General features: G+C 38.3%; 1 protein-coding gene across 1 annotated transcript in view; it reads right to left on the bottom strand.

The window, feature by feature from the left end:
- mtmr6 (myotubularin related protein 6) overlaps window positions 1-23,082 on the bottom strand; it is a 38,197-nt gene extending 15,115 nt beyond the window's left edge. Inside the window, exons 1-9 of the mRNA XM_059964175.1 lie at window positions 22,936-23,082; window positions 19,987-20,109; window positions 17,701-17,863; window positions 15,739-15,896; window positions 14,746-14,874; window positions 8,599-8,733; window positions 8,374-8,506; window positions 7,018-7,127; window positions 1,810-1,935 (exon numbers count right to left, since the gene is read on the bottom strand). Coding sequence (XP_059820158.1) covers window positions 1,810-1,935; window positions 7,018-7,127; window positions 8,374-8,506; window positions 8,599-8,733; window positions 14,746-14,874; window positions 15,739-15,896; window positions 17,701-17,863; window positions 19,987-20,109; window positions 22,936-22,959 — 1,101 coding nt within the window. The 5' untranslated portion in view covers window positions 22,960-23,082. The remainder of the gene's footprint in view (window positions 1-1,809; window positions 1,936-7,017; window positions 7,128-8,373; window positions 8,507-8,598; window positions 8,734-14,745; window positions 14,875-15,738; window positions 15,897-17,700; window positions 17,864-19,986; window positions 20,110-22,935) is intronic.
- Between the last annotated feature and the right edge of the window lie 345 nt (window positions 23,083-23,427).

The raw sequence follows: 23,427 nt of genomic DNA, 5'->3' as shown, positions 1-23,427 counted from the left end.
TACTTCCTGCCGGATTATTCTGAGTTCCTCCATCTGATTCAATATAATCCTCCACATCAATGCTTTGGACACCCACCAATTTCTGAAAGCATTTCTCTACAGTGATCGGACAGGCTCTTTTTAATAGCTCTGTTCTCATCCCATTCCCTCCTTTCCAGGATGGTGACCCACCATATGCTTCTTTTGTCACCTTTTCAGCTGCACCACAGTAAGGCAACATCATTATTCTCTAACCTAATATAGGCTTTTTTGTTCTTCCCTCACCCCCACTAACAAATCCATGTGGTGCCTCTGAACCAATAATTATTTTAGCTCTAATTTTCTATTTCTAATAAAAGGTATTTCACCTTAAATATTGGCTGTTTCTCTCTCCAAAAATTCAGCACAACTTCAGTAAAATTATAAGCATTCTCAACCAGAGTCAAAAGGGTAGTGGTGAAGGACACTTTTACTCTCTCAAGCTTCACAGGACTTTCCAATGCCCTGCTTGCTTTCAAAGGAAACTGTGTTTTGTATGATACATACAAAGAGGTACAATTGTTTGTTACATACAAAGGAGAAATATGCACATGGACTGTAACAAAATATCAACAAAGGGAGGGTATCTCAGATGATAAGGCTTTTCATAATACACAAAGGTATATTGTCTTAAAACATTTATCTGGCTCCTTCAACAATCTCTGGTACGGGCCTCCTGGTACTTCAGTAAATAGTGGTGAGATCAATCTGGTCAGCAAAGAATTGCATCAACAAATGGCAACCAAATATAGAAAAGCATATTTGTGGGTGGAGTTGCAATCCTTTCTTCTTGGGTGAGCAACAACATCACTGAAATTTCTCCAAATTTGATAATCAATGGGATGAAAGGTAGCCTCCGTGACAAGGAAAAATAATTGGCAATTGGTTTATTATTGTCATATGATCAGAGCTATAGTTAAAAGCTTTGTTGGCATGTCACCCTGACAGATCATTTCATGCACAAGTATATTGAGGTAGCAACAAAAAGAATAACAATAATGGAATTGAATAAAACACATGAGATTTTGCAGATGCTGGAAATCTTAAGCCCCACACACAAAATACTGGAGGAATTCGGCAAGTCAGGCAGCATCTATGGGGGGGAATAATAGTTGCTGTTTCAAGTCCTGATGTAGAGAGTTGGCCTGATAGGTCAACTGTTTATTCTCTTCCATTGTTGCTGCCTGACTTGCTGAATTCCTCCATCATTATGATTTACAATAATAACTATTATTTTAAGTGGGCAAGACAAAAGGACAAGACTAATTTAGTTTGCAGAGACAGGGTTAGATTTACTCCTTCCTAATCTGTTACGAAATAGACTATGACAAATAAATTGCAGTTGCCAGGTTGTCCCCGTTTCTTCAATTATTCTGGATGAATCATAATTCATCCAAATCATCCATGGTGTTATGCATGAACTGTATTTGCCAGTGTTGGATGATAGCAATCAAAAAAGTGAAATACTTGCATTTAAATATCCTTTTCAGTGATAAGATCATGAACTTGAACCAAGTTAGAAATAAACTAATTTGTGGACTATACAAAAACAAATGGTATAAAGTGCAATGCAATTTAGCCCCCATCATTCAAGCAGCAGCATGCACAGCAAGTATATTTAACAGGAATCTAAACAATCTGGTTGCCTACAAGGTGTACATTTGAGTGACTAATTAAAGCCACTTCAATTTATTAATCACTGTCAAATGGAAAAATAAATTCTGAATTCTTATTCATCAAATTGAATTCAATCTGCATAGAACTAAGATGATGAAGATTAGCCTTTCTTACCATAAATCCTTTCATTGTTCTGTAATACGGATCCAACAGCAAAGAACCCAAAGAACAGACCTGTGCTGTACGATCCCAACCATCAGAGCAATGGACTAAGACACTGGCACCATCATATCCTACAGCCTGCACAAATCAGAGAGATCGACAGCTCATGAAAGCATTCAGGCAAATATTTCTTTAAGATATCAAATAAAAAGATTTATATATTTATTATTTTGCAAAGCCTTTGACTTTAATCAATTTAGCATTATTGATATCAAAATTTAAAACCATATAACAATTACAGCATGGAAACAGGTAATCTTGGCCCTTCTAGTCCGTGCCAAACGCTTACTCTCACCTAGTCCCACTGACCCGCACTCAGCCCATAATCCACCATTCCTTTCCTGTCCATATACCTATCCAATTTTACTTTAAATGACAATACCCAACCTGTCTCTACCACTTTTACTGGAAGCTCGTTCCACACAGTTACCACTCTCTGAGTAAAGAAATTCCCCCTCATGTTACCCTTAAACTTTTGCCCCCTAACTCTCAACTCATGTCCTCTTGTTTGAACTTCCCCTACTCTCAATGGAAAAAGCCTATCCATGTCAACCTGATCTAGCCCCCTCATTATTTTAAATACCTCTATCAAGTCCCCCCTCAAACTTCTACACTCCGAAGAATAAAGACCTAACTTGTTCAACCTTTCCCTGTAACTTAGGTGCTGAAACCCATGTAACATTCTAGTAAATCTTCTCTGTACTCTCTCTATTTTGTTGACATCTTTCCTATAATTCAGTGACCAGAACTGTACACAATACTCCAAATTCGGCCTTACCAATGCCTTGTACAATTTTAACATTACATCCCAACTCCTATACTCAATGCTCTGATTTATAAAGGCCAGCATACCAAATGCTTTCTTCACCACCCTAATCACATGAGATTCCACCTTCAGAGAACTATATACACCATTATTCCTAGATCACTCTGTTATACTGCATTCTTCAATGCCCTACCATTTACCATGTATGTCCTATTTGGATTATTCCTATCAAAATGTAGCACCTCACACTTATCAGCATTAAACTCCATCTGCCATCATTCAGCCCACTCTTCCAACTGGCCTAAATCTCTCTGCAAACTTTGAAAATCTACTTCATTATCCACAACGCCACCTACCTTAGTATCATCTGCATACTTACTAATCCAATTTACCACACCATCATCCAGATCATTAATGTATATGACAAACAACAATGGACCCAGTACAGATCCCTGAGGCACACCATTAGTCACCAGCCTCCAACCTGACAAACAGTTATCCACCACTACTCTTTGGCATCTCCCATCCAGCCACTGTTGAATCCATTTTACTACTTCAATATTAATACCTAACGATTGAACTTTCCTAAGCTTCCGTGCAGAACCTTGTCAAAGGCCTTACTGAAGTCCATATAGACAACATCCACTGCTTTACCCTCGTCAACTTTCCTCGTAACCTCTTCAAAAGATTCAATAAGATTTGTCAAACATGACCTTCCACGCACAAATCCATGTTGACTGTTCCTAATGAGACCCTGTCTAGCCAGATAATTATATATACCATCTCTAAGAATACTTGCCAATAATTTACCCACCACTGATGTCAAACTGACAGGCCTATAATTGCTAGGTTTACTCTTGGAACCCTTTTTAAACAATGGAACCACATGAGCAACACGCCAATCCTCCAGCACCATCCCGGTTTCTAATGACATTTGAAATATTTCTGTCACAGCCCTTGCTATTTCTACTCTAACCTCCCTCAAAGTCCTAGGGAATATCCTGTCAGGACCCAGAGATTTATCCACTTTTATATTTCTTAAAAGTGCCAGTACTTCCTCCTCTTTAATCGTCATAGTTTCCATAACTTCCCTACTTGTTTCTCTTACCTTATACAATTCAATATCCTTGTCCTTAGTGAATACTGAAGAAAATAAATTGTTCAAAATCTCCCCCATCTCTTTAGGCTCCACACATAGCTGTCCACTCTGATTCTCTAAGGGACCAATTTTATCCTTCAATATTCTTTTGCTATTAATATAACTGTAGAAACCCTTCGGATTTATTTTCACCTTACTTGCCAAAGCAACCTCGTATCTTCTTTTAGCTTTTCTAATTTCTTTCTTAAGATTCTTCTTACATTCTTTATATTCCTCAAGCACCTCATTTACTCCATGCTGCCAATATTTATTGTAGATATCTCTCTTTTTCCTAAACCAAGTTTCCAATATCCCTTGAAAACCATGGCTCTCTTAAACTTTTAACCTTTCCTTTCAACCTAATAGGAACGTAAAGATTCTGTACCCTCAAAATTTCACCTTTAAATGACTGCCATTTCTCTATTACATCCTTCCCATAAAACAAATTGTCCCAATCTACTCCTTCTAAATCCTTTCGCATCTCCTTAAAGTTAGCCTTTCTCCAATTTACAGGCTATTTCATGGAAAAGAGCAGTAATTTAATAGCATAATTAAACCAAGAGCATGAATATTCAGTGGCAGGGGCTTTTTACTCAAAAATGATACATAAAATCTATAAGCACACCCCACCAAATCCACAAAAGCTAATAAAATAATAATATTCTAATTTTAAGATTTTATCTTTAAAACTTAACTCATCTAACATCAAGTCTACCATCCTTTTCATCAACATCACTGGAGACTATGATAGTTCTTAAGTATTGATAATAGTGTTATAGACCCAAAACATCCAATTTCACACTGAAAACTTGTTCTATCTGAGCCACCTTGCTGTGAAGGCAGATAATGATGATGATGAAATTCACTATCTTTGACTGTCTGACAAAAAGATAGTTTGAGGAACAAGGATCAAGAACATAATTCATGGTATCATTGCTGATAATAAAATAACTAAATAACCAGAGTCAGAACACACACACTCTTACAATCTCAAGCATTCTTTTTATTTTACTTATGCACAAGGAGAACTGCATGGGCAGCTGCGCAGATTGACTCTGTAGTTAAGGCAGCATATGGCTTATTGGCCATCAATCGTGGAATTGAATTTAGGAGCCAAGAGGTAATGTTGCAACTATATAGGACCCTGGTCAGACCCCACTTGGGAGTACTGTGCTCAGTTCTAGTCGCCACTCTGCAGGAAGGATGTGGAAACAATAGAAAGGGTGCAGATGAGATTTACAAGGATGTTGCATGGATTGGGGGGGGGCATGCCTCATGAGAATAGGTGGAGTGAACTCGGCGATTTTTCCTTGGAGCAACAGAGCATGGAGGTGACCTGATAGAGGTATAGAAGATGATGAGAAGAGGCATTGATCATGTGGATAGTCATAGAGGCTTTTTTCAGGACTGAAATTGTTGCCACAAGAGGACACAGGTTTAAGGTGCTGGGGAGTAGGTAAAGAGGAGATATCAGGGGTAAGTTTTTTACTCAGAGTGGTGAGTGCGTGGAATGGACTGCCGGCAACGGTGGTGGAGGCGGATACAATAGAGTCTTCTAAGAGATTCTTGAATAGGTACATAGAGCTTAGAAAAATAGAGGGCTATGGGTAAGCCTAGTAATTTCTAAGGTAGGGACATATTCGGCACAGCTTTGTGGGCCGAAGGGCCTGTATTGTGCTGTATGTTTTTTATGTTCTATGTTTCTAAAATCAATAAGATATGTCAGTTATGGTGTAAAGCTTTTTTCTCACAATGATATTGAGTGGTTCTAAGCAGTTTCCCTATTAAATTGATCCCTTCCTAAGGCAAATTACATGTAACATGAGAAACAAAGTACATACCTGATTAGAACAAATACTAAAGATCTGAAACACTCAAAAATATTAAACCCCCAATAGGTTAAGATGTACACTTGAGTTGCACAAACAAGTTAACAATAAAATTCAAGGACCTGGATCTGAAATATTTATTGTGTATACTCCTTGAGATCTGCTGGAAGTATATTTCAACAAGTTTGCAACAGGGGACTTCATTTATCCAGTTGTTATTTTGTTGTAAAGCTGATTGTTTTGCATCAACTTGGCTTGATAATATCTTTGTTCAAGAATTGAGTTTTTTAAAAAAGACAATACAGAATGGCTATGCAGCTTTTACAATCTTGTTTCAAGAATAAAGATTCAAATTTAGGACTGGTTATTCCTGGCAGATTACTTCCAAAATCCATTAGAAACTCTATACAAAACAGAATGTGGCTTTCTCTGATGCAGTTAATGGTAATGTCAAAGAACTGAAGCACTTACTTGGGCATTTATAATTCTTACATGAATATCAACATGTAAACTGAGAAAGCAACTACCATATCATCTATCTTTGTTCTGCAGAAATATTCTTTTCCAGAGACCAAATTTTAAACCATATTAAAGTGCATGCTTCAGAGAAAGAACCAACTAAATTGCAGAACTGTTGGTTTGTCACGTAAATTAAGTTTAGGGTGAGGCTCAAGTCTAAACAATCTTATGCTTCCTTAGTTCAACTAATTATGGAAAGCAGTAGCTCAGCCAAAAAGATTCCAGAATCATTCAACATTCTATGCTGGATCTCTTGATCTTTTCAAGAGTGGGGATGAGAGAAGGACGATATAAGTTCTTGTTCCTAATATTATTTTGTATGTAGAGGTGTGGGAACAGGTTAGGGTAGGCTTCCTTGTGATGTTGCTACAGAGGCATAGTCCACCAACTTTCATGTGAAGCTTATTTTGTCAGCAGTGAGATGGCAAAATCAATAAGGAAAGTTTTTAAACTCCACCATGAATGGCCCCAAGCTCAGCTACAAAAGGAGGAGGGTTGGGACTGGGACTCACAACCTCATCCCATAAAAAATCCCAGAGCTACATAAACACCAACAGAAGTTCCAAGTCTTCATTCCTAGGAGAGGAAAAATCTTTGCCTAGAAGAATGTATAAGTTGTATTGTGAAAGCAGAAGCCACAGAGCTGATCAAATTTCTATTAGTCCAGAACAGAGGACTGGCAAGCTACAGTTGGCAGCCTATGCCTCAGTAGGGGTGATGGGTTTAAGAAGAAGACAAGGAAGAAAAGATTTAAAATAGCAGAGAACTATTTTAACTTTGGAAACTTTTGTGCACCCATTTACATTTCATCAGGTTATTAATTTTCCCTTTCATGCTAAATTAAAAGGTTAAATTATTTCCTTTCTGCAGTAAAAATTGAAGTTAAAATGTATAATGAAATAACATACTTTAGCAAGCTGTACACCAGCATCCAATATAGCTTTTATGTGACGAAGCCATCCGGAACTCTCCAAACCACTCAGGAAGTCACTTGAAGTTAAAGCTTTGGTTCCACACACTAAAAAAAAGTTTATATTCAGTACAATTCAGAATTTCCTTTTAAGCTTGCACATTTGATAAGAGCAACACATTTTTTGCTTTTTCAACTATAAGCTTTGCTTTTTCCTTCATAATGTAACATAAAAGAACCTTCCTCAACAGAAACTTTGCATTATATCATCTACAAGCTTACAAACCACTCTGCCTAAAATCTCATCCTAATTAATATACATGACAACACAGGACTGATGCCTGCGGCCAGTCACAGGTCTACAATCTGGGAAACAACTCTCCACCACCACCCTCTGCCTTTTATCACCAAGAAAATGTCAAATCCAATTTACTAAATTGGTCTGGATCCCAGATGTTCTAACCTTCTGGACCAGCCTACAACCTCATCAAAGCCCTTGCTAAAATCCTTGATAACGATTTCTCACGCACAAAGCCATGCTGACTACTCCTCATCAGTCCTTGCTTTGTCAAATGTAAATAAATCCCATTGTCCATCATGCCTTCCAACACTAATGAAGTGCTAAGTAACTTGGATGCAAAGATGACAAATATGCAATAGCATCAAATGAGAAGATGTAGATGCAATACCTCATTCTATTTAGTACCAAGCCAAAGTTTTACTAAGATAAGCAAAGCTGAAGTTGTAACTGACTGGAGGAAAAGTGAAAGAAAATATTCTTTCCAAGGAATATCACATACTTTCCTGCATCTCCCTCAAATGACCAATTAACCAATGGCTTGAGGAAGGGCAGGTCATGCAAATAACAATGCAACAGCAAACTTATGAATATGATTCCCTGGAAAAGGAGAAATTTCAAGGAGAATTTAACATTACCTGAAATACCCAGTGGTGTTATTTTAAGATGAGCAACTTTGTCATTCACAACCATGTCCTACGTTGAGCTCACCAAGAAAAACAGCAGAATTTTTTCAGATTGCCTAAGATGGGTTATGAAATTCAAAATATTGAATAAGTGATTATGGTAAGCTCCATTATGGTAGCCTTTGTTGGAAAACTAAATCTAGATTGAATTCAAATAGCCTACTGTTTGAATTCAACCTTGAATGAGTTTTTCAAGAAAATTTGAATTTGCTATTTTGACTGGCCAGAAAGAATACTGAAAAACTTCAATGCTTTTGGAATAAGACTGCATAATTCATTATCTTCAAATGTAGAAGATAGGGGAAAAAAGTACGTACACTTACAGGGTTCTACTTTGTCATGTCGATATGAGAAAGTTACTAAAACTTACCTTCACTGACTTTCTGCAAGCTCGCTCTCATTACATGAATATTCTCAATCCCAAAAAACTGGAACCTGATATTAGAATAATTATCTTCATTTTCATATCCTTTACCTGCAGCTCGATTTGCCATTGCATTCAGCTGTGAAGTAAAATGTGATAGTTCATAAAACTATCTACGATAAACAAGGTCATGCAACAAATGAGAAATGAAATTGTAAGATTGACACACACCTTTGGCCTTGTATCCATTACATACATGAAGTGGCTGTTGGGATTGGCTTTACTTATAGCTTGCAGCATGTTTTCATCTTCCAGACATCTAGCACTGAAGCCAGATAATGGCTGGCTGCATCTGCATATAGCAGCCTGAAAGAGAAAAAAATGTATTATCAACTTAACATCTAACAATGTAGAGAAGACAAGTTCAGACACTACTCTGCTAAGTGTCCCATCTCATTTACATACAGTACGTGACAAGTTTAGCAGATACCAGTAACGAACACCCGAGTTACGGAAACCCATACATTTGAACAAGCATTTAGGAGAAGAGGGTGGGGGGGGGGGGGGATGGACCAGGATGGTTTTGCCAGTTGTTACAAGGCATTTCCCACAGGACTTCTCACCCCACAGCTATTTCTGTGATTCTCTCCCACACACTCATTAGTTAATTTCTGACTTATGAATAGTTCAGGTTACAAACAGTTCTCAAAGAACCCTCTTGTAAATTTGGTAACTGCCTGGACTTTGAATCAAACCTTGCTTCTAACGGTATCAATCTCTATTGCGTAAAGAAGCTTAAGAAAGCCCTTTTTGTTGTGAACTTGAATGGATAACTAGTGGGCAAGTTCATCACTACTGTGAAAACTACCATAAAAACAGAAGCAAGCTGTTTATTATGCCTCTTTGGTGCAAAAGGGAAAGAATGGTAAACTTATCTGACAGCTTCTAGGTTATTTAATCCACTGTAAAAAAAGCATCATGTCTACCTTCCCACTGGGGAACAAACAACCTAAATCTGGGACATTCCTCAGGCAAAGCCATGGCCATGTGACTCTGTTTTAATTCTCAACCTGCCTTCCTGGTTCAAATTTGCTGAGAGACTATGAAGCCGAGGAGCTTGTATGCTATATAGACCATAGAATGAATTACTTTTTAAAAACACAACTTCAAACGCAACATGAATTTGTACAGATGTCAGATGAGTTTAATAACTGATTTTTTTTGTGCTGCTTAAACAATAAATGCTCTTGGGATACTAGAGAGTGACCCTTCTCCCCTTGGAAAAAGCATCATGGAATTCAGAGGACTGCCTTTTTAACATGGCAACAATATGCATTTATATGGCACTCTTAATGTAGCAAAAATCTTAAATTAAAATGCAAATCCCCCCAAAATCTAACAACCTCATGTAATGGACTTACTAGATCGCTAACGGCGCCGACGACCTTCTGCAAATAGCTCATTAAACTAACTCTCTGCTAATACTACTAAATATGCTTCATCTCCTGAACAGCAATCAATTGCAACCTATAACGGTAATTTTGTTGATTTATTTTTGGACCAACTGAGCAATCTGGCACTTTTGCTATATCCTGGAGAATTTGGCAAGGTTGAGATTAGACTGTGTAGCCATCATTTCCATGATTGAATCCATTACTCCTTGCCAATTAAAACATTGGGAAAGATTGAAATTGACGAGTACGAGGTCTGAGGATAAGAGGGGGTCAGTGACGTATGCCTGCATTTGACCAGTCTTCCTTTTGCTGCTGCCAGAGGAAGGTGTAGGTTTGATCGCCTTGGCAACCTGGCTTGTGGCTTTTTTTCTGGGGACTTCACAGTTTGATGTTTAATGTCCTCCAGCGCTGAACACGCTCTGCGGTTGTGAATTCATTTTTGGAAGACGCTGCAGCTAATGTTCAATGTGTTTCCAGTTACTCTATTTTGCAGTTTGCAAAATTTAATCAAGGCACTTCAGTGAAGAACTGACTCTGTGGCTGAGACATGCAGTCAATGACATTGTGTTAAATTGAATTGACTCGATGGCTGTGGCTCTTGGAATGTTTTGGTGATTGTTTGGTTTGATGTTTAATTTTCTGTATGTTATTTACACCCTTCTAGCTGTTTGCACAATTTGTTCCTTTGTTTCTGTACTTGTTGGGTGATTTGTTTATTTTAAATGGGTTCCCAGGGTTTTGTGGCTGCCCGGGGGTGGGGAGAGAAACAAATCTCAGGGTTGTATACTGTATACATACTTTGTTAATAAAAGTACATTGAAGCTTTGGTAGAGCTGAAAATACAAAATATCATCCATTTGTTGATGATACTAAGTTATTTGGGTTTGTAAATATGGAGTAAGAAAGATGGAAGCTTCAGGAGATACAAACAAGCTGTTGAGTGGACAAAAACATGGCAGACTGCAACATAATTGAAAAAAGTGAGATCATCTATTTGCTCCATAAACTAACATAGCGGAGGACTGTGTTAAAAAGGTAAGTGACCAAACAGTTCACTGTGACCTCATAGTGCTTAAGTCATTAGAAGCCAAAATTTAGAAACAATAAATGATATGCAAGGTAAATAGTAAGTTATTCTTTATTACAAAGGAATCTGAATATACTAGTAAGCAAGTTTTACTGCAATTTTGTAAGGCCTTGATATGACAATAATAGGAAGCACTATATACCGTTTTCCCTAAAGAAGAACAAACATCCCATAGACTGAAACAAAGATTCATCAGTTGGTTTCAGGGATACCAGGCCTGTTGCAGAAGAGTTCGAATAGCTTCAGCTTGTACTCTCCAGTTTAGAATGAGACATCTCAGTGTAAATTACAAAATTCACAAAGGCTGGATCCTTCCCTGGCTGAAGGGTCTAGCATCAGTGATTAGTCACAGAATAGGGGATAAGGCAGGTGCAGAGAAATTTCTTTATGCAAACAGTGATAAATTCACTACTGTAGAAGAATGTGGATATGCTCAGCTGCTATTGAATTTGTCCTAAAAGATTTCAGAATATAAAAAGAATCAAAGAAAATAAGGAGAAATGGTGTAAGCCCAACAATGATCTAAACCGGGGGTCGGCAACCCGCGGCTCCGGAGCCACATGCGGCTCTGGAGCCACATGCGGCTCTTTTACCTCAGTGCTGCGGCTCCCTGTTGCTTTGGGAAATAATTGGTCAGTATTTAATTAAAATGTATTTTATGTTAGTTTGTTAGTTTTTGAAATGTAATTCTAAATTTGAAGATTATGGTGATCTTGTACAATCTAAATAAGATGTTGTGGCGACCCATTTCCTGGCACATTGGAACCGGCTCACAATTAGCCAGTGTTCAGGTTAAGGGAGATAGCCTACGGGGGTTTGTGAGTACGTGTCTTTTGCAGCATCCGCGTCCATGGGGGCCAGGTTGAGGGAGGCTTAAAAGCAAGGCTGTTTAGTTCGAATAAAGTTATTCGACTGCAGTTTACTGACTGCGTGAGCACACCGCTACAACGTGTTTTTATCGCTATTAATATACGTCACCACTGCCAATACCTGACACCCGTCAGTGCGCGATTTCTTTAATTTTTCGATCCAAGGTAGGCCAACTATGGAGAATTCTAAAAAAAGAAAAGTGACTGAAGAAAACAGAACGTTTAATGATACATGGACAGATTCATTTGCTTTTACTGTTGACGAGACTGGTTTACCGGTATGCTTAATATGCAATGAGAAACTAGCAAACAACAAAAAGTCAAATGTTGCAAGGCATTTCCAGAATAAACACACAGCCTTTGCTCAAAAATATCCGGATGGAGATGAGAGAAAAAAAGCCGTTTCCGAACTGATGCGGAAGGTTGATCTGAGCAAAAATCATTTCAAGCAATGGATGAAGTCCGGAAAACCAACGACATACGCTAGTTATATTGCCGCTCAGGAAATAGTCAGGCACGGGAAGCAGTTTACAGATGGTGAATATATAAAAGAATCTTTCATTAAGATTTCAGAACATCTATTCACGGACTTTAAAAACAAGAGTGAAATTGTGCAGAAAATCAGGGATATGCCCCTCTCTGCAAAGACTGTCAAAGACAGAACCATAAAAATGGCAGAAGACATCACAAGACAGCAAATTAAAGACATCAATTCAGCTGTGGCCTACTCGATTGCCTGTGACGAGTCTAAAGACAAAGGTGATATTGAACAAATAGCGCTGTTCTGCCGGTATGTAAACTCTGCCGGGCCACAGGAAGAACTGATTGAGTTGATACCTCTAAAAGACCAAACACGGGGGGAGGACATCTGTGAGGCTGTCTTGAATTGTTTAAGAGCCAAAGGAATAAAGACTATCCACCTGGTGTCAGTAGCTACTGATGGGGCACCGAATATGACGGGAACGCACAAGGGAATTGTGGCTTTACTGCAGAAGTCGCTGGACAGAAAGCTGCTGATTTTTCACTGCATCTTGCACCAAGAGGCACTGTGCGCTCAAGCATTTCCTCCGGAATGCACAGAAGTAATGGATGTTGTCATTCAGATTGTCAATAAAATAATGGCAAAAAGTTTAAATCACCGTCAATTCCGTTAGTTACTGGACGAGCTGGAAAGCGCATATTCTGATCTCCTGCTGCACAACAAAGTCCAGTGGCTGTCCAGAGGGGAGGTGCTGAAACGCTTTGTCGCGTGTCTGGAAGAAGTGAAAACTTTCCTGGGCAGCAAAGGGCTGGAAAAGCTACACTTCATGGTAGACAAGACAGCGCACCTGAACACGCTGAACACAGCTCTTCAGGGGAAAGGACGTACAGCCCTACACATGTTGGAGGATGTTTTGGCATTCGAGCGCAAGTTGACAGTGCTTGCCAGAGATTGACAGAAAGGCACTTTGTCTCACTTCCCCAATTTGAGAGAGTTCAAACAAGGTCACGACATGATAAATTCGGAGTATTTACATTCTGCAATCATTACAATGCAAACATCGTTTGGGAAACGCTTCTGTGAGTTCAGAGAGGGAAAAAACACATTATCCTTCCCGGTCACTCCCCTAAGCATCGATTCATCTCTACTGAATACGACTGCATTGGCAGGTGTGAGTAAACCTGATCTTGAGATGGAACTGGCCGACATACCCGACAAAGACATATGGGTGTCCAAGTTTAGACGCTTGACAGCAGACCTTGAAGATGTTGCCCGTCAGAAGGCCGTTCTTGCTCAGAATCACAAATGGAGTGATACTGAAAACCTCCCAAATCCAGACAAACTTGTGTTCGAAACATGGAATGCTAACCCCGACATTTATGTAAACATTAAAAAGTATGCACTTGGAGTCCTGTCGATCTTTGGATCCACATATGTATGTGTGCAGGTGTTCTCCAACATGAACTTTATTAAAAACAAACATCGTGCACGCCTCACAGATGACAGCTTGCAATCCTGTGTAAAGATGAAGGTGACGTCATACAGCCCTGATGTGCAGACGCTGTGCGCTGAGGTCCAGGAGCAGAAATCCAATTAACCAAGTATGATAAATATTTTAATTGCCTATTGTTTTACGTATATTCATATTTTTTCATTGTTCATTGAAATAGTCCTTTTATTTTTCAGGTTGACAGCTGGCTGACGTTATTTTTGGTTTGCTGCTTGCGGAAAATTTAAGTTCAGCGTTTTTCATAAATACAAGAAGGACTCAAATAGACATTGAGTATTTTACTTAAAAGTAACCTTCAACCCAACGTCTTTTTTTCGGAGTTCAAAATGTTTTTGTTGCATGCAGAAATGTAATTTCGTTTTCTCTGCAGGAGTTCATCAATTTCATAAATGCAACACATTATAGTTTGTTTATACATAGCATAAAGGCAAAAAAAACGTTGTATGCAGTGTTATTTCATTTTAAATGTCAAACGGGTTTTGCGGCTCCCAGTGTTTTCTTTTCTGTGGGAAATGGGTCCAAGTGGCTCTTTCAGTGGTAAAGGTTGCTGACCCCTGATCTAAATGAATGGCAGATAATTGCTGTGGATAGATGGCCTGCTCTTGCTCTGATTTTAAACATTCTCAAGTAGTCTTTTCATGTCCTCTGCTCTCTTTTGTAAGTACACAATTATTATTTGAAAGCCTCCTGTTCAAATATATATATGTTTAAAAATCCTTATTTCTCAGCAATAGCTAAAGTTATTCCTACTTTGTTCTTGCTGGTTTATTGATTATTTTTAGAGCAAAATAACTCCTGCAACATTAGTAATTATTTCATTCAATGTTCACTATCTTTTCTTGCTTTATTTTGTGATATAGCTTTATCAATCTAATTTAAAATAGGTTCATTACCAAGGGAGAAAATATAAACAATGGGATCCTCCAATAAGTCTAACCTGAATGTAAATACACACCTCCATGTATTACAAATCATACCTGCTTTTGCTGGTAAAAATAGGACAATGTAGGGAATCTTCCTTTGCTCCTGAACTTGGAACTTCCAACTATAACAGGCTTGGTGACACTTTTGGGAACATACAGGTCTGTTGGGTATGTGTCACAAATCTATTGATGGGAAAACAAAGGCAATTATGAATCAATTTTTTTTAAAATACTACATTCAAGGTACTTTATAGTTTTGCCAACAATGGCTTTATGGTACAACATAAACATTAATTTGATGAGCAAATCATAATAAACCAGAAAGAATGCTACTTCAGAGCAATTTTTAAATAATTAATTTTAGTCAAACACTGCTATGCAGGTGGAGCAAGTATTATTATGAAAGGATTTTGAGCATATAAGTAAAGATGTTCTGTTGTAGTTACATAGGACACTAAATCTCCATCAGAATATTGGGCATACTTTTGATCTCCTTACCCTAAAAATATGTGTGTGCATTGAGGGAAGATAGCAAAGATTCATGAACTGGTTCTAAGAACATTTGGTTTGCCATACCAGAGATTTAACAGACTAAGCCCATATTCTCTAGAGCAAGAGATCCCAATCTTTTTCATGCCATGGACCCCTATCATTAACCAACAGGTCCATGGACCCCCAGGTTGGGAATCCCTACTCTAGAGTTTAGTAAAGTGAAACATCTCATTCAATCTTATAAAATTGTTCTAGGGCTTCACAGGCAGCAAACACATAAGACAAAGACAATTCCCCTGCCCAAGTTGTCCAGAAGCAGTGATCGCTGTCTCAATTTCTACAGACTGAGTAGTGAAGCTTTGGAATCCTCTACCCCAGAGGTTCAGGCATCAAGTTTATTCGAAATAGAGATAGATTTCTGGATATAGGGAATCAAGAGAAATGATGATGGTGAAAGACAATGGCTAAAATTCTTGTTCCTATTCAAAGTTCTTATTAACATATGACTAAATATTCTTATTTAATAATTATTTTAAACTTTCAGTTCCCCTTTACCTTGTAATTCCGGTTTACATCTGTTAGCTGCCAGTTATCGTTTGGAATTCCCATACGACAATATTCATCATTTAGGTTAATGACCTTCCAACCTACTTCTCTTTCGTATTCAGTCTTCTTAGGATTGAACGAAAATGCATATAGGTCTTCATACCTTACTGAAATTGAAGAATATATTTAAATGCTTCAAGAACATTTTTGAAGATTTTTTGAAACAATGGGATTTTCTAACAAGCCTAACCTTAATAATCCTTCACAAAATAATGTTGAGCTAACTGCTGGGCTTCCATTTGGTAAGAATTCCCGTATTTAAACTCAAAGAAATAGCTATAGATATTCTTCCAAGCAACAGAGAAGAATTTATACTTGGAGTTCTGCTGCCTTCCTCCTTTCCAGTAGGAGTGAGTGAGGGTTTGAGAAGAAGCCTTGACAGGATGCAGCAGTGCTTCTTTCAGTTGGTCTACTAAGCAGCCTTGCTGATCTGTGCTGTGGGACTTAATGTTTAAGGTGACAGACTGGGTGTCTATCAGAGCCCATTTTGACCTGCATCTTGTTGAGCTTCAAGAGTTGTTGGAGTTGCACTCATCCAATATTCTCTAACATTCTCAACATGACTTACAGCTGAATAGAACTGAACAAATTTAGTTGCTGGGAAAGATTGAAGGCTGAACTTCTTTTTGTTTGGATAATCAGTCTTGTCAGATAAAAGTCTGTAGAGGAAACATACCAGAGATTGGTTAGGTCATAGTTGTTTGATTTTGAGGAGAGGCTGAGTTAGGTTTTCTTGGAACCAAGGAAGCCTAACCCAACCCAATGCAGCAATACAAAATTTTGGGAGCTATTGATGGGCTGGATAGAAATAAACTTTCTCCCATAACAGAAATACCTGATATCAATGGGTGTAGGTTTAATGAGAAGAGATGGAAGGCTAAAAGGGATCTGAAGGAGGTTTCCTTCACCCAGAGGGTAGTTGCAATCTGGAACTCACTGCCCGAGAAAGTGGTGAAGGCAAGTACTCTCACAACATTTAAAAAAAATCTGGATGAACACTTGAAACACCAAGTCACAGAAGACTGTGGATCATGTACTGGGATTGGTACAAATGAATACATGAAGTTTGACATGGACCTGCTGGGCTTAAGAACCTCTTTTACTGCTGTATGTTTTCATCAAATGGAACCAAAATAGACAGAGAAAACCAAGATATAACAATGGGTAACTTTACAATGTTGTTTCAGGTATAACTGGCGATGGTGCAAGTTCAGGCACAGAAGGATAAGTTTTTACATGCTCTTCGAGATGAGTGACTTTATAGATCTTCATTAAAACTCATGAGATAGTAAGATTTTCTCAGTGAACAGTGCATTCATGAATTTAAAAACATGAATGACTGCAGTTCACTGAGTAACTATTCAGACATCATCTCTTTTAGCTGGATCCCTCGTATTAACCTTTTCCTTATTTGCTTTGGACTTGCCTATTCAAAGCAGTCACTAAATTCAAATTATAAAATTCAATGCAAAATTACTACTCCAGCCTATAAGGTTTATCAGAATTAGCATATGAACCTTATATTGCACAATGCCAAATTAAAAACATAACACAACATATTCCCCAACTGGATATCATGTCAAATAAATAAAGACTTATTTAACTTTAATAACTTTAAATGCTTTCAGAGTTTTAATTTTCAAACATTCATTCCTGAAAAATATCACAAGAATGTTGGAAATACCTTGTAGGTCAGGCAATACTTACTGAGAGAGCAAAAAGAGTTGTTTCAGATCAATGACCTTATAGTTCTGATGAAAAGGTATCAGCCCAAACCATTAAGACAAAAGACACATTCATCCATTTTTCCACCCACCAATGCTATGTGACCTGGTGGGTATTTCATTTGCTTTCTCCTTTAATTCAAAGCTTTAACATCTGAAGTAGTTTGCTTTTGGGAAACATACATACCTGGTCGTGAGAGCTTAAGTAGAGAGTTGTAAATATCATGACAGTCCCTTTCTCTTGGAATGATGAAATGAATGACACGAAAGTTCTTACACCGAATTGCTAGTGGGCACCCAACTGTTGTCAGAGCAAGTTTCTCCACTACAGCAATGTGATGATGCATTATCTGAAGAATAGAAATGAAAGATAGAAATAAGAACACAAGAGAAGAGGAGCAGTGGTAGGTCATATGGCCCTTCAAGCCTTTCCCAATGCTTAATATGTTCATGATTAACCTATGCTGGCCTTAACTCTTCTTCCGTGCCCATCTATTCCTAAATTTATCAAGTATTTACCTGGTTCCACTTTAAAAACTTTGAACAATCCAGTTTCTACCACCAGCCAAGGCTAAGAGTTCCAGAGCTACCGTCCTCGGCAAAAAGAAATTCCTACACACCACTCTTTCAAGTAACTGCTCCTTGTCTTGTATTATGTCTGCTTGTTCATGACTCCCTTATACACTCTGCTCCCGAGAGCTATTCATGAAGGAGCGGGAGAAGAGCACAAGACTGGGAAAGACGTGGGAATGGTGGGAGCAGTGTTAGTTGAAATAATAACGGCAGTGACTGTACAAGGGGATAATGAGCAAAGGGACTGGCCTCCAGGATTGTATCAAAGTCAGCAACTGCCAGTGGGTTGGAAAATGGAGAACACGGCAGACTGCCTGCAGGTATCCAACCAGTATTAGTGGAAGGTCAAGGCAGTTAATGGCACTTGTTCTAGGAATGGATTAAGCACTAGGATAGTCTACTCCCCCAGCCTGGATCTGCAAGTGACCAATGCAACCTCATTCTATAAATGCCACCCATTCACTTTCCAGCCCTGGATGGTGGCCAAGGAGCCACAAGATATAACTTTTAGAAGCTTTTTAGAAGATATAACATTTTTAGAAGCTTTATTAAAGTTTGCTCTTGTTCCTCCCAAAAAGAAAAGACTTGTGTCAAATACCATTACACTATTTCTGAAAAGTCAAGGCAAGATTGCAAATTGGATCCAAAATTAGCTTTGTGATAGAAGGCAGAGGATAATGGTGGAGTATTGTTTCGTGCTTAGAAGCCTACGACCAGTAGCGGTTCACAGGAATCAGTTCAAGGATCCTTAGAAAGTCATACATATTAATGATTTAGGTATGAATGATTACTAAGCACACAGATGTTGTGAAAGTAACAAGGCAAGCTTTAGGTTACAGAAAGATATTGATCGGTTGATCAAATGTGCAAGCAATGGCAAATAGTATATATCCTGACAAATTCAAGATAATGCAAAATGGGGAGGACGAGTAAGGGAAGGACATACACAATGAATGGTATACCCGAGAGGGTATTTAGGAAGAGAGGGTCTTCAGCCTGCAGGTCGAAGAAGCTTGTGAAAGTGGCAGCATAGATAACATGGTGAAGACATTGTATTGCATAATAGCTCTCATTAACCAGATAACAGCATATAACGCAGGTTAAGATTCAGTTTTATAAAACGTTGGTTAGGGGAATGGAGTACTGCATGCTCTTCTGGTTATCATATTATAGTAAAGATATGGTTGCACTGGAGAGGGTGCAGAGAAGATTTACAAGGGTGTTGCCTGAGATGGGGCAATTCATTTATGAAGAGAGACTGCATATATTGGATTTGTTTTTCTTAAGAGTGGAAGGGATCAATAGAGGACTTGTTGGGTTACAAAAATCATAGGGAACATAGATATAGTAGACAGCAGGAAACATCCCAATTATCAAAAACTAAAAAGAGGGTGGAGAGAAGATGTTTAGAAGTGATTCAAGGAACAACTGTGTCATTCAGAGGATGGAAGCACTGCTGCTACACAACATTTAAGGAGCATCAGGACAGGGCATGAAAGGTTACAAACCAAGAAGAAGATTAGTATTGATGGGTACTTGATAGCCAACGTGAACTCTGCGGACCAAAGGGCTTGTTTCTGGGCCATAGCTCTGATTCAGTGAAACTGTCTATTGCATGGAGATCTAAAGGAGGGAGTGAAAAATGAAGCAATGACAGACACATTGTTCAAAGAAAATTGTCTAAATTATGCCTTTACAACACTGTGTTCATGCAAAATGTATTTCATCAACTTCCACTAACGAAAATAGTGAAAAAATGTAGACTCATCATATCACTTTTGTACTTCAGATATATTCTACTTTACTCCACTGTTGCAATTTTACTTAAAGTTTTAAAAAATTAGAAATTTGCCGACAAAAGATGAAACCATCAAGCATAAGCACATTTTAAGAACCATACCCAAATTTCCTTTGGATTGACTGCAGTTGACTCTCTATAAATTAAATGGCTTGCAGTCAGATACAAAGTTCCAAGAACTGATTTATTACTTCCAAATCGATCCAATAACTTCACCTGTTCCACCTAAAAAAATGCAAGAAAAAAATCTGACAAATAAAAGCAGTAATAGGTGAAGAATAAAAAGGCATTGAATTTATTGCATCTTTCTGGACACAGTATTTCATAGCCAATTAAGCTATTATTAGGTAAGGTCACTGTTACAATGTTCTGCTGTAGGATAATGTAATGGGCTTCACAGATGTGAATACTCCTAACTTACAAAACAGACAAAAACACAGTTACTCAATTAACAGGAGTGGCACCACTGGAATAATAGGGCAAATTAATGTTCTCAAAAGATTTTTCTATAAGTAGCAACATTACAGTATGTAAATTTATACGCAAGGGGAAAAACAAGAATAAAATCTTTTGCTAGGTTGTAGCAGCAAGAAATGATGGACTGTCAAGAATTGCCGCAGTTGAACAAGACTACACCAGGTCTACGCACAAGCAATCTAGCCGGTCCCACTTCTCCCTGACAGCTGTAGTAGCCGGGGCAGAAATCAGGATTACTGCCATGAAATAAGGGAAGCCATGTATTCCAGGTGTGAAGAGTGACCTTTTACTATTCATCACTGGGATTATTTAAAAATATCTAGTTTATTCCCATATTATGCAGAAAATATATTTTATTCAGATCACAATTGGTGCCGATTTGTTGTGAAATCCTTTTTAAGATTATTAGCAACCATTGACATCCCAATAGTTCAGTGGGCACAGCATAAGAACTAACTTTAGGCAACTCTGCCTAGAGCCTGTAATGCCAGTTCCCCTTGCTTAAACATTTTCTGCCTCTAACCTGTTAATAATAAAAAAACAATGGTGCTAGGGTAGGGGTAACTTGGCAAAAGGAATCTAATTACAGCATAATCCTATATAACATAGATGCTCAGTCAGTGATTATTTGTATGCATTAATTGACAACTACATTAAGAAACTAGCCCTTTGCATCCTCTTCATCAAATGTTGGGACAATCAGAAGACCGTCTGAGCCCAAGCTCAAATACCATCTATAAAATTGCTGATGATACAACCTTTGTTGGTAGAATCTCAGATGGAGACGAAAGGGCATACTGGAGTGAGATATACCAGCTACTTGAATGGTGTCACAGCAACAACCTTGCCCTCAATGTCAGTAAGATCAAAAAGCTGATTGCAGACTTCAGAAAAGGTAGGATGAGGGAAGACAAACCAATCCTCATAGGTGGATCAGAATTGGAGAAAGAGCGAGCAATTTCAAGTTCATGAGTGTCAAGATCTCTGAGCATTTAACCTGGTGCTAACATATTGATGCAGCTATAAAAAAAAGGCAAGTCAGTGGCTATATTCCATCAAGAGTTTGAGGAGATTTAGTTTGTCACCTGGAACACTTGAAAACTTCTACAGATGTACTGTGGAGAGCATTCAGACAGGCTGCATCACTGCCTGGTATTGGGGGTGGGGGGGGGGGCTACTGCACAGGATTGAAAGAAGCAATTAAAAGTTGTAAAATTAGTCAGCTCCACTTTTAATTTTGATTTAATATACTTAATGTAATTGATTTATTTTTTCACTATATTTATCATGTATTGCGTTGTACTGCTGTCACTAAGTTAGCAAACTTCACAACATATGCCAGTGATATTAAACCTGATTCTGATAATGGCTCAAGGAGAAAATGATGCCCTTCAATAGTTCTACAGCCATAGAAGTCCTTATTGTGCAGTGACCTCATAAAAAGGCTTGGTTCTTGATTACTGCTGCAAATCAGTGAATAAATATGATTTTCCTACATCATTACGAACAGGATCTATAGCCACATTAGATTGATTCTGCTGCCTTTTAGAAATCTAAAAGCAGTTTGTGCACTTCCAGTGCCAGGAAAAATACATTTAATATCATTTACAAACAGGAATATTGGTTTCTTTCCCAGCAAGTACTTCCTTATCATAAAAAGGCAGGCTCATGACTTTTGACATTCAATAAGGCTCTAAAGAGATTTATAGAAAAAAATGTGGAATTAAAAGGTCTTTGACAGGTATGGAAGGCAATGTTTAAATTGCCTTTACGCACTCTACTCATTTCATAAAATAACTAAAGAGCTATTTGGAAGAAATTAACATATCAAATCTAACTAATTAATTATTGAGACCACTGAATTAAGTTTCGATTTACAGACTGGACGTTTTACAATATCAATGCAAATAAATGGCTATAACAGATGCACAAAAATGACTCGCCTTTTAGCAATAAATCAGAAGTGGAGTAAAATGCCTGCGTCAATTTTTTGCGACATATTCTCAATATAAATAGAATTGATCCGTCAAATCTAATTTCGATTCAAAAAATAATAAAAGCCTAAGATACTTTAATAGGAGAATTGGAGCAGAATAAAAAATAGTTTCTCCCTTCTAAGAAGCAACGCAATTTCTCATTGCGAAAATGCGGCTAGCTACACAAACCATCTGAATTCTGGTTTCTAAACGCTCCACTTTCCAAACCGGGAAAGATAACTTGAGCAACGCCTCATTTTACTGGAGTTTGTCATAGACCGATTAATAAATGTACACCCAAGAATGTATACCCATTCTTTATCAAGAATTACCCAGAGTGAAGGAACACCTAGAGATCTGGATGTAGTTTAAGCATTTGAAATAGCAAACCTGATAACCTCGAATCACGAAGTTATTGAAAGGTATTTATACCGATGGATGTTTTACCTAAATGCTTCGCCCATCTAGGCACACACACATATGATATGTACTTCTAGTACCGACCTAATTACCGATGCCTTGAGATTCAGCGGCTCTGCTGAGGCCCGAAATAACCATCAAATCCACACCAAAAAAAGTTTAGATTGATAACACCGACCTTCGGGGTTCTAATATGCTCCATAGCCACTGAGGAAAATCACACACAACGGGGAAACGGATGTTATTTTCAGTCCAACCTTTCCTCCACAAGAAACTGATAAAACACCATTCCCACTGCACAGTCCCCACCTCCCAGAGCCGGAACTTCCCGCCTTCGCTTCCGGCTTCCGGCTGCCAGCGCCGGTTGTTCGCACAGCGCCCCCTGTGCCGGAGGACCGTTCCGTTCCGACTGAGGCGCCATCACCATGGAGACAGCGAGCGGCTCAGGCCCCCACCTCACGTCCATCTTCGATTCTGCGGTGGTTGGGGCGGGGGAGAGACTATCTTAAAATATTTCAGCAATTATATTCAATCATTGAGCGGGTTTTTAAGCTACAAGTACGTGAAGAACACGATCTCACTGCATTTTTTAGATAAGTGCACTTAAGGTAAAAAAATAGGATGATACAGTATAACAAAGAAATTGTTAGAACTCTTTAAACTATACGAA

Source organism: Hypanus sabinus, chromosome 3 (genome assembly GCF_030144855.1).
Source record: "Hypanus sabinus isolate sHypSab1 chromosome 3, sHypSab1.hap1, whole genome shotgun sequence".
NCBI lineage: Eukaryota > Metazoa > Chordata > Chondrichthyes > Myliobatiformes > Dasyatidae > Hypanus > Hypanus sabinus.
The sequence above is the reverse complement of the archived record's forward strand: the minus strand, read 5'-3'. Positions and strand labels throughout refer to the sequence as shown.